The following is a 10,863-nucleotide window of genomic DNA, read 5'->3' as shown; positions in this document are numbered from 1 at the left end:
CCAGAGAACACGCCGAGACCCAACTCACACCCCAGCCACGCTGAGCACAGAGTGGGTAAACGTGCCCGCGGCTATGTCACGCAAGTAAAATCGGACAAACGGCGACGGCGTCCCCCAAGACGCGGCAGCGCAAATGTCCTCCACCCCCTAAAAAGGGCGGTCGAGGCCGCCACTCCCCGCATGGGGAGGGGAAGAGAATGCTCACAACTCCATCCTCATGGAGCGATAAGATGCCTTAATCACCTTGGGCAGAAAAGCCGGGTTAGGAAGCAACACGGCCCTGCTGCCATCACCATTAATGATGAGACAGCCAGGCTGTGTCGACAGCGCACAAAGGTCACTGACCCTCTTAGCAGAGGTCAGAGCCAACAGAAGCGCCGTCTTAAGGGACAACAGTCTCAACACAGCGCCTCCAGAACCAACGTCAGATCCCACTGGGGCAACGTCTGCCGGGCCACCGGTCGGAGACGGCGGGACCCGGCCAGAAAACGTTTAACCAAGGGGTGACTAAACACAGATACGCCATTGAAGCCCTCATGGCACGCCGATATGGCACACGCGTACACCTTCAGCGTGCCCGGGGACCTTTGCTGCACAAAGAGACTCTGTAGGAACGCCAGGACACTGCCCACGTCACAACAGAGGGGGTCAACCCCCTCGCACCAGTAGGCAAAGATCCCCCATCGGCTAGAGTAACTAGCCAACGTCGAAACCGTCCTCGCGCCCTGAATGGTCGCGACCACGTCCGCCGTCAGACCTCGGCGCAGCAGCCTGGCCCTCTCAGGAACCAAGCCCGTAGCGGCTGACCCAGGACAGGGAACGCCCCGATTGATCCGTTCGCCTGTGACAACGCCCCGTGGTGGTAAGGGATCGGCCACGGCGTCCCCTCTGCCATCTGGGCTGCCTCCGCAAACCACAGAGCACCCGGGTGAAAGGGGGCGACCAGAATGAGCGACAACCCCTCCGACCGCACCCGAGACATGACGGGGAGAATGCATTGTAGAGGGGGAAACATGTACAAAAGTACTCTCGACCACGGCAGGCGGTGCAAATCGGCTCCTCCTTGGAACCCTAACGAGCGTGCTGCGGCCCCAAACACGCACAACACAGAGTGTGCGTGTCTAAGGGCGGGTCTAGCTCGTCACAGGCGCAGGCTGACACAGAAGTCAGAGGCTGGGGCGCCGCCATTGAAGAAGCCGCTCCAGCGGCAGAAGATGGTGAAGTCATCCTTGACTATAATAAAATCACCTGAATGCATAAAATAAACTTTCTCGTGAAGAAAGAAGGGAGGCAGATTTGGGTTTGTGCATTGCTTTTATAGCCATGGGGCAGGTGGCCTAGAGCAATGCTATTTGCATATTTAAATTTTCAGTGACTGCTGATTGGCAGAGAGGGTAAACCAATAGGAGTGAAGCCCCTATGGGCAAAGCTTCATGATATAGAACTGCTTGTCATGTGGTTGGTGGATTTTGGGGGTAAGAAGTAAGAAGTTAATGTTTCATATAGGATCTGTCTCAATCATTGTGAAAGCTTTCACCAATCTATCTAAATTACATTCAGTATAAGCCTAGAATAACATGTTCCAATTGAGACAGTTATGTGGTTTTCATTACTGTCAGATATGAAACAACATGCTTCCTACCTATAACGCTCAGAGACAGTACAACCTTTGAGCAATAACAAGATGTTCCAGTATGCAATAACAACTAGAGATAACCAAGAGGAAAAGGACGTGTGTTATGACTACTGAACGCTGTGCTTCTAAATAAAAACGAGTCTACCCATGGAGAAGTGTGAGTGGCTGAGTTGAATCCTACAGGCAGGCTCGTTCCTGGCTCAGTGGAGATCAACGGCTCTCTCCCTTCTGCAGAAGTGACTTCTAAAACGTCTTTCTGACTCTTGGTGTGGTTCTTTCTCATTAGACAAATTAGACTATATAGAAGTTTGGTGAACTGAACCCAACATTAATTGGTGCCGAAACCCGGGATCCGATACCTGCCCGTCGGGGCGACGGAGGAGCAACAGGTCATTAACACCGTCGACGGCCCCGCCGACCTTCACGGAGGGGGACCACCTAGGTGTTGATCCGCGGCCGTCCCGAGGGACAGTGAAGGATCCCGTCGAACCAGGACCTCACCGGGAGACAGAAAAACGGTAAAAGTTTTCGTTATCTTTTAGAAAAAAGTAGTGAGTCGTGTGGAAACCACTAAGAAACTGTATTCGTGGGTTAGATAAAAAGCGTGTCAGGGATACGTTGTCTAGGTCTGGGACCTGGTGGGGAAATCAGGGATTTCTAGCCAACCTAAACGCTCTCTACGGTCGTGGGTTAGATTAAAAATGTGTCAGGGATACGTTGTCTAGGTCTGGGACCTGGTGGAGAAATCAGGGATTTCTAGCCAACCTAAACGACAGTCGTGGGTTAGATTAAAAACGTGTCAGGGATACGTTGTCTAGGTCTGGGACCTGGTGGGGAATCGGGGATTTCCAACCAACCTAAACGCTGAGATCTGGGATTTTCGTGGAGAGACAGTAAATGGTGGATTCGATAGGATTCACTATAAACAAGATAAGAACCTTTTATTGAATTAAAGTTAAAATTAGAAGGGACGTCCCAGGTAAGTAAATGCAATTATAGTATTACAAAATGGGGCAATGTAATGAGAAAACGTTAACCACAGATGAAAAATACATGCGCAATAATCACCCGGGTGCCATTACGTACATAGGAGAATGGAAAAAACGTTTTGATTTCTCAGGCAACTTTAAATTAGTAGAACTGCAGTTCATTAGGCGAAATTTGCAAAGTAAGGAAATTTTAAGCAAGGGAAGAAGACGGGAAAATATCCAAGCCCAATTAACGGCAATAGCTGTGTGGATAGAACAAGCAAAGAAGAGGGAACAATACAGGGAGGAGAAGAAGAAGCGGAAAGCAGAAAAAGCATTGGTGGGGTTGGCCAACATCAAGCCTGATGAAGAAACAGGAAGTAGAGCAACACAACGAGTGCCAGGGCCCCCTCCCCAAGGTGCCGATGGGGCGGGCCCTGGAGAAGAAAAAGAGGATGTTCCAGCCCAACCAACCTCACAGACACCCATGGGAGAGGAGCAAAAGGAGGGGCGAAAGAGATTAGTCACCAGATACCAGAAAAAGAATAGGAGGGGGAAAGAAGAGTCGGAGGATGAAGAGAGTGGGGAAGAAACTGGGGCACTCTTACCCAAACCCCAAAAGAAAGGGATATATCCATGCCTGACTGAATTGGCAGGGGCCTATCCCTTAGTCCAGGTGGCAAACCCACACTATGGTCTAGATGGTGACATGAATAGAACCATCCAGGTGTTCCGCCCATGGACTGATGCTGAATGCATTGAGGCATGTAAGGGGCTGGGAAACGTGACTGATGACCCAGAAGCTTGGGGAAACAACCTGAAGCTGCTATGTCAGTCGTATGGACTGAATGGAAGGGAAGTGGAAAGAGCGTGTAAAGCTTCCCTGGGACACAACTGGGCCCGAGTGAGGGGAACCTTCGAGGGGATGGGACCAAACAGACTGCCAACCCCACAAGGTGATAAACTGAATGCGCAAGTAGAAGGCATATGTGCGAGAGCCACCGCCCTCTGGAGACCCAGACCAGACTATGGGAAAATACATAGCACACGTCAGAAAGAGGGGGAAGACCCATACGAATTCAGAACAAGGCTCGAGGAGGTATTCCGAGTCCACAGTGGACTGGTAAACGACGGAGGGGACAATGGGCCTTATCAGGTAAATTTAAGACAACATCTGATGAGCAACATGCGTCCATGTGTCCGGGATTTTATCACTAAACACTGTGTTGGACACCGTACGCTGAATACACCCCAACTACTGGAGTGGGCCTCACATGCCGAACAGGTCCAGAAGAAAAAGGCAGGGAAGGGTGGGGTCATGGCAGTGGCCTCAGCCCTAGCTGCGCTAACCACTGAAGAAGGGGAAGAAGGGGAAGTGTATTATCAACAGAGACAAAAGAGGGATCGAGGCCCGGGGAACCAAAGATGAGACAATAAAGGAGAGGGACAACAACGAGATGACAGATGCTATAACTGTGGAAAAAGGGGACATTACGCAAGGGATTGCACAGAACCGCTGAGACCACGAAGACAAAACCGGAATAAGGGTCGGGATGGACGGGAAGAGAGGCGATCCCCGCATGAACAGGGACGCGAAACCCCGTACAACCCTGACTACCAGGACTGACGCCAGGATGTAGAGGAAAACAGGGGAGATGCCTCGCAACATCAAGAGGGACCACTAGAAATTTTAGATTTAACCCAAATAGGTATGGCACATAGTGATGATAAACCCTATTATACATTAACAATAGGGCCTCAAGAGACCCCTGTTAAATTCCTCTGTGATTCGGGCGCAGACAGGTCTGTACTCAGGGATAAGGTCCCAGGAATAACACCAGGAAATAAATTTATCACAGTTATAGCCGCAGGTGGCCAACATTCAGTACTACGATACTCAAAGGAAACCACATTCGTGGATGAGGACGGAGAAAGACATGAAGGGATATTTGTACTGAGCCCCCAGTGTCCAGTAAACCTCCTGGGGCGAGACCTGATGACAAAGATGAAAATATGCCTCATTGTGACCGAACAGGGGATGGTACCAAGAAAGGAAGGACGGCTGGATGACATTCTCCTATTGGAGGGATCAGGAACGCCCACTAAATTTTATACACTGGACCTGGTAGAACAGGGACCTGGGTCAGTCACCACCGCCCTGAAAGAACGGACCAAAGACAACCCAGGGGAAGAACAGAACGAATGGCCCTTACATGTCACCATTCGTTTTGGGGACCAGTATGATGACCAAGAACATTTCAAACAACGATTTCTCCGATCTCCACCACAAAAGGTTCAACTGAGATATCTATACTCAACCCAAAAGGGAGCAACATGGGCGTCAGCTAACTTGAGTAGGGAAATGGACGCACTGAGGAGAATGCCATTTGGAAATGGGCCCCATGTGTCACTCAAGAAGACATACAATCTCACCTGGAAAGATGTCGGACCTGTGGCGGGAAGAGCTGAACAAATTCCGGAAACCTGCTGGAAATTCATGGGGCCCAGGCAACAAATAACCGACACCCCAGGGGGTTGGATAAAACGGATTGTTCTGAATTGGACTACGACAGCTACCACAACAAGCCACATAATGGAATGACAAAGTCCTTGTATCTTATATTCAGCTGAAGATTTTCCTGGGGTCCCTACCACGCTGTGGGCCAAGTCTAAAACTGATGTGGGACTAATGACAATGGCCAAACCAGTAGAAATAACACCCAAATCATCTTACAGACCTAGGATACGGCAATACCCCCTGAAGCCAGATGCAATTGCAGGAATCGCACCAGTAATCTCGGACATGGCAAAAGCTACTGTACTGGTGGAAGACCCAACATGTGAATGCAATACACCCATTTTCCCAGTAAAAAAGGCAGATTCAGGAGCATGGAGGCTGGTGCAAGACCTGAGAGGTGTGAATGCAGCAGTAAAATCAAGAGCCCCGTGCATCCCCGACCCACATACATTGTTAAACAGTTTGAAACCCCACCAAAAGTTTTTCACCGTGGTGGATTTGAGTAACGCTTTCTTCTCCATTCCATTGCATCCTGATGCCAGACATTGGTTTGGTTTCACCTTTAATGGGAAGAAATACACCTACACCCGACTTCCCCAAGGCTACTGTGAAAGCCCTACTATCTTCAGCCAAGAAATTGAAGCATGTTTGAGCTTACATGATACCAAACCAACCTCCCAGATCCTAGTTTATGTCGATGATATACTACTAGCCAGTCCATCAGAACAGGAGAACAAGGAAGAAGCCATCAAGCTATTAAAACATTTAGCCAACACGGGAAATAAAGCCTCACTGAAGAAAGTGCAGTTTTGTCAAGAGGAAGTGGTATTTTTAGGACATCAAATCTCACACAAAGGGAAACAACTCACAAATGCCCGGAAAGTGGCAGTGCAGAATTGCCCAAAGCCAAACACCAAGAAACACATGATGGCCTTTTTGGGACTGACCAATTACTGCCGCTCATGGATTCCAAACTATGCGAAGATCACCCAACCATTACTGGAACTCATCTACACCACAGAAATGGCAATGAAAGATAACATCATCTGGAATCCAGAAGGCACCGAAGCTTTCGAAATATTGAAGAACCAGATAGCATCGGCAGGAGTACTGGCCGTACCGGACTATGCAAAATTGTTCATCCAAACAGTGGACTATAAAGGCAAGTTCATGACTTCGGTCCTGCTCCAATCGTAGACCTGTAGCTTTCTACTCCAAAAGACTGGATCCAGTGGCGGCAGCCTTACCACCCTGTGTAGGCGCAGTTTGTGCTGCGGCCTTGGCAATCCAAGCCTCAGCCGAAGTGGTGTTATTCCACCCACTTACTCTCCGAGTCCCTCATGCTGTCGATATGTTAATAACGTGCACCAAGATGTCATTCATGTCACCGGCTCGACACTTGGCAGTATCAGCTATACTGTTGTCACAACCACATCTGACTATTGAGCGATGCACTACTTTGAACCCGGCCACCCTTTTACCGACAGCTGAAGATGGAGACCCGCATGAGTGCATGGAACGAACTGAGAAGTGCTGCAAGCCGAGACCAGATTTGAAAGATGTAGCCCTGCCTGGAGCAGACCAGGTTTTTGTGGATGGGTCTGCGTCCAAATCAGAAACGGGAAAGAACCAAGTGGGATATGCAGTAGTTACACTAGAAAAGACGCTAAAGGCTGAACGACTTCCATCAAATCTCTCGGCACAGGCAGCAGAGATAATTGCATTAACGGAAGCATGCATCTTATATGCAGGAAAAGAGGTATCCATCTACACTGACAGCCAGTATGCCCATTCAACCCTACACGTCTACGCTGCACAGTGGGCAAGAAGAGGCATGACCACCTCCACTGGCAGACCCGTGGAACATGCGGAGTTACTCATAAAGCTGTTAGTAACTATACAGCTTCCAAGAGCATTGGCCGTGGTAAAATGTAAGGCACACACGAAGGGGACAGATGATGTAAGCAAGGAGAATGCATTGGCCGACGCTGCAGCGAAATTGGCAGCCCTGACACACCCGATCATGATCAGCATGGTGGGACAACACACCACTGGAGAACATTGGATGGTAGGACAGCAGATAGGGAGGGGTGATTCAGGTGTGGTGACTGAACCCATACAAGACCGGATACAGGAACCAGAGTATGATGAGACCCACGTCATCAAGATTGAACCAAAGGAGGCGGGAACACTGTTCACCTCTGTGTCGGCCCTGACACTGAACACTCAAATCAACCCCCTCATACCAATTGAGGTATTGAAGGATATGCAACAGCACGCATCAATAGTGGAAAAAGAACGATGGGAACGGGATGGTGCCCGCGAAGAACGATGGAGGGATATACACTGTAGGGGACAAACCCTGACTGCCAAGAAACCTGTTCGCTCTGGCTGCAAGATTGAGCCATGGTCCCTGCCATGTCTCAACAGGAGGGATGGAACTAATAATAAGGGATGCGTTCCACGCATCTCCAGGACTAAACTCTTATTTAAAAACATTTTGTAGACAGTGTTTGATTTGCTGTAGGCACAACCCTCAAGGTAACATAAGGCCAAAACGGGGCAGATGTCCTAGTGGTACTTACCCTTTTGAAATCATACACATGGACTTCATAGAATTAACAAGTAGCACAAATAAATACAAATACTGTCTAGTGTTAATAGATACGTTCTCCAAATGGGTAGAGATAGTCCCAGCTAAGAAAGCAGACGCATTGACAGTAGCCAAAGCCATCTGTAAAGAAATTGTTCCAAATCATGGTATCCCGAGAGTAATCTGGAGTGATAATGGGACTCATTTTGTAAACGAAATCATACAGAACATGAGTCAACATTTAGGAATTACATTGAAAAATCACTGTTCATACCACCCCCAAAGTGCAGGGTTGGTCGAGCGTACGAACGGGACTATCAAGCTAAGGCTTAGGAAAACCATGGAACAAACAAATAAAACATGGCCGGAATGTCTGCCGTTAGTCAAAATGTACATGAGAATAGTACCAAACACAATGGGCCTGACACCTTTCGAGATAGTAAACGGGAGACCTTTCAGATTACCTTTGTGGGAGGGGGAACCATGGCAGGAGAATGAGGGGGAATTGGACCCATTGACAGAATGGATGTGCAAAATGTTTAGAGAAAAGAGTGTGCAAAATGCCAGTAACTTGCCAGTCTCCTTGTCTTCTCTTCCACAGGCTCTCCTGAAACCGGGTGACGAAATCCTGATAAAGGTCATCAAAAGGAAGTCCTGGGCGACACCCAAGTGGGAAGGACCGTTCCGAGTACTCATTACCACCCCAACTGCGGTAAAAATCGCAGAACGAAGCACCTGGATACATCAGTCCCAGTGCAAGAAGTTGACACCAGACGCTGCCCTTGAGTAAGCGGGAAGACGGACGGTATCAAAACCCTTGTCCGCCGAAGAAACCAACAGACACTCACTCACCAGCCACAGGGAAAAACCACAGGGAATCAAGAGGAATGATGACATCATTATACGCCGCCACCTTCCTCTTGGTGATCGGGACATCAGGAACCTGGGGAAAGCCATGGTATACCCCTGCAAACATGCCCCTCGGATGGGTGGACGGAGAATGCCCAGCGCCAGGGAATGCCATTGTGCCAGTATACTGTGCGCCGCAAGGAAATGGGCCAACCACCTTTACTGTACCATTGTTGAGTTTGAAGAATTGGGGAGCATCACAACTGGGGTCGTATTACGTGGGGTATGACTGGTATTCTCTAAATTGTGACACCACTGGGTATTGGGCAAACGATTGGGAACACGTCCATATGCATACGGCCTACCCCAACCACAAAAACCAAACAGAGGCTTGGGAAGTGGCTAAAGAAACAAAGCAGGTGATGAAGGTATTATCGGGTCTCACCATCCAGGACAATGTTTTGAACATGCAGATAGTGCCAGTGACCGTAGGCTGCATAGACCTTTACCTTAGACCGGACGTCTCAGGGAAGGACCCATGGTTCCCCATTACGGTATGTATAACCACCACCAAAATAGAGGCCATGGTACGGTCCAGCGATCCATATCTGAAACCCGAGATAAAACAACAGATGAAGGTTGAGAAAACTTCCGGGGGAACTGAGTCAATTAAGAATGAGGGAAAAGACCTATTCGGAAACTGGCTAGACCAAGAAACCGACCCCGAGCATCCTTTTTCCTCAAATGTGTGGTACAGGTACGCCACCTGGGTAGCCCGACAGACCCATAAGGACCGGTGCTATGTGTGCTCGTACATTCCACAGTCAGTAGCACAACCCAGAGTATTTGCTACCCCTATGGTGGATGCCGAGGCTAAATTGGTAATAAAAGCAGTGCTGCGGTCAGACAACACCACCACAAAATACCCATTAATAACTATGCCAGAACAAGTTGTCAGCCTCCATGCAACCATGAATACTAGAAACCTTGTGATCTGTAACAACCACTCTCATTGCCATGCCCAGTGTGTGAATTTCACCGGCCCGAATCTCGGAATGGGAGGGATTCCAGAACAAGAGTGTGCGACCATAACCCAAGCCCAAACAGACGTAGAAACCCAGATGTTGGATCAAGTATGGTGGATGTGCGGATGGAAAGTGCATGCCGCCGTGCCAAGGAACGGATCTGGAATGTGTGCCCCAGTAACAGTATCAGACCATACCTACATCTTCTACCAAGAACCAGACATTCCTAAGAAACATACTAGGAAACGCCGGAGCCTGACTTTCATCCCTCATGATTCGATATGGGGATCAGATGTACCACCGTAATTCAAACACCACACGACGGGAGCTAAAATAATTCTAGCCCTTTTTCCATGGGCAGGCACAGCAAAGAATGCACTCAGGTTGGAAACTGTGGATTATCGCCTTCAAGCTTTCATCAATGCAACAGTCATGGGACTGAAAGGTGTGCAGAAGGAACTAGTGGCACTTCGACTAACCACCCTCCAGAATCGAATGGCCCTGGACATGTTAATGGCCAAGGAGGGTGGGGTCTGTGCCATGATAGGGGAGACGTGCTGCACTTACATACCGGCAGAAAGTAATTCCACCCTTGCTGAAGCTCTAGCCACAATGACCAACCTGCAAGCGGCAATGAATGCTGACTACCACCCTCCTGAGGGTTGGTTGGACTGGTTCACGTCAGGGTCATGGGCTATGGTATTGTTAAAATGTGTGGCCCCGTTAGGGATTATGCTGGTTGTTTGTATGTTTGTTTTCTGCTGCTGTATTCCCATCATTCAAGTTATGGTTAAGCGCACTATGACTGGGGCTATGATCCAGTATGCTGTAACGAGGACGCGTGTGGAGGACGCGCGCCACCCCTCCCGACGTGGTGTTCGGTGCGCGTCATCGCCGGCCTTCTAGCCACGCCGCTCCTCCTCCCACGGCACTGTCATGTCTTGTTATTGCACACACCTGGTGTCCATTCCCTCATTAGGTTGCCTATATTAGTTCCCTTGTTTCTGGGCGTCTTTGTGTGGTATTGGTCTATGTTTGGTGTTTGTAATTGCAAAGCTGTTGCACGCTTTTGCGCGCTTGTTGTTACGCGTGCCATTTTCTGTTATTAAGAAAGAAAGAAAGAAGAGTAACTACCTCCCTGCGTTTGGCTCCCTTATTCACGCACCTCGACACACCTGTGACATATGCAGAGATACATTACCAACAACTCAATGGACAAGTAATGTATGACAGACCGTATGACGATGTTTAGACTGTGTAAATAATGTAAATAA

At 48.9% G+C, this 10,863-nt stretch overlaps 2 protein-coding genes across 2 annotated transcripts; both read left to right on the top strand.

Moving 5' to 3' along the window:
* Positions 1 to 1,912: 1,912 nt before the first annotated feature.
* On the top strand, positions 1,913 to 10,482 carry LOC117594930. Its single transcript, XM_034294509.1, has 2 exons — positions 1,913 to 2,615; positions 8,317 to 10,482. Exon 2 carries the CDS (start codon positions 8,603 to 8,605, stop codon positions 9,893 to 9,895), a length of 1,293 nt encoding a protein of 430 aa, XP_034150400.1. The 5' UTR covers positions 1,913 to 2,615; positions 8,317 to 8,602; the 3' UTR covers positions 9,896 to 10,482.
* LOC117594931 lies at positions 2,636 to 8,575 on the top strand. Its single transcript, XM_034294510.1, has 2 exons — positions 2,636 to 2,981; positions 6,828 to 8,575. The coding sequence occupies exons 1-2, from the start codon at positions 2,970 to 2,972 to the stop codon at positions 7,626 to 7,628; spliced, it is 813 nt and encodes a 270-aa protein (XP_034150401.1). The 5' UTR covers positions 2,636 to 2,969; the 3' UTR covers positions 7,629 to 8,575.
* Positions 10,483 to 10,863: the final 381 nt, after the last annotated feature.

Source organism: Esox lucius, chromosome 9, assembly GCF_011004845.1.
Source record: "Esox lucius isolate fEsoLuc1 chromosome 9, fEsoLuc1.pri, whole genome shotgun sequence".
Taxonomy (NCBI): domain Eukaryota; kingdom Metazoa; phylum Chordata; class Actinopteri; order Esociformes; family Esocidae; genus Esox; species Esox lucius.
Note: the sequence above shows the minus strand (reverse complement) of the source record. Positions and strands in the feature narration are given on the sequence as shown.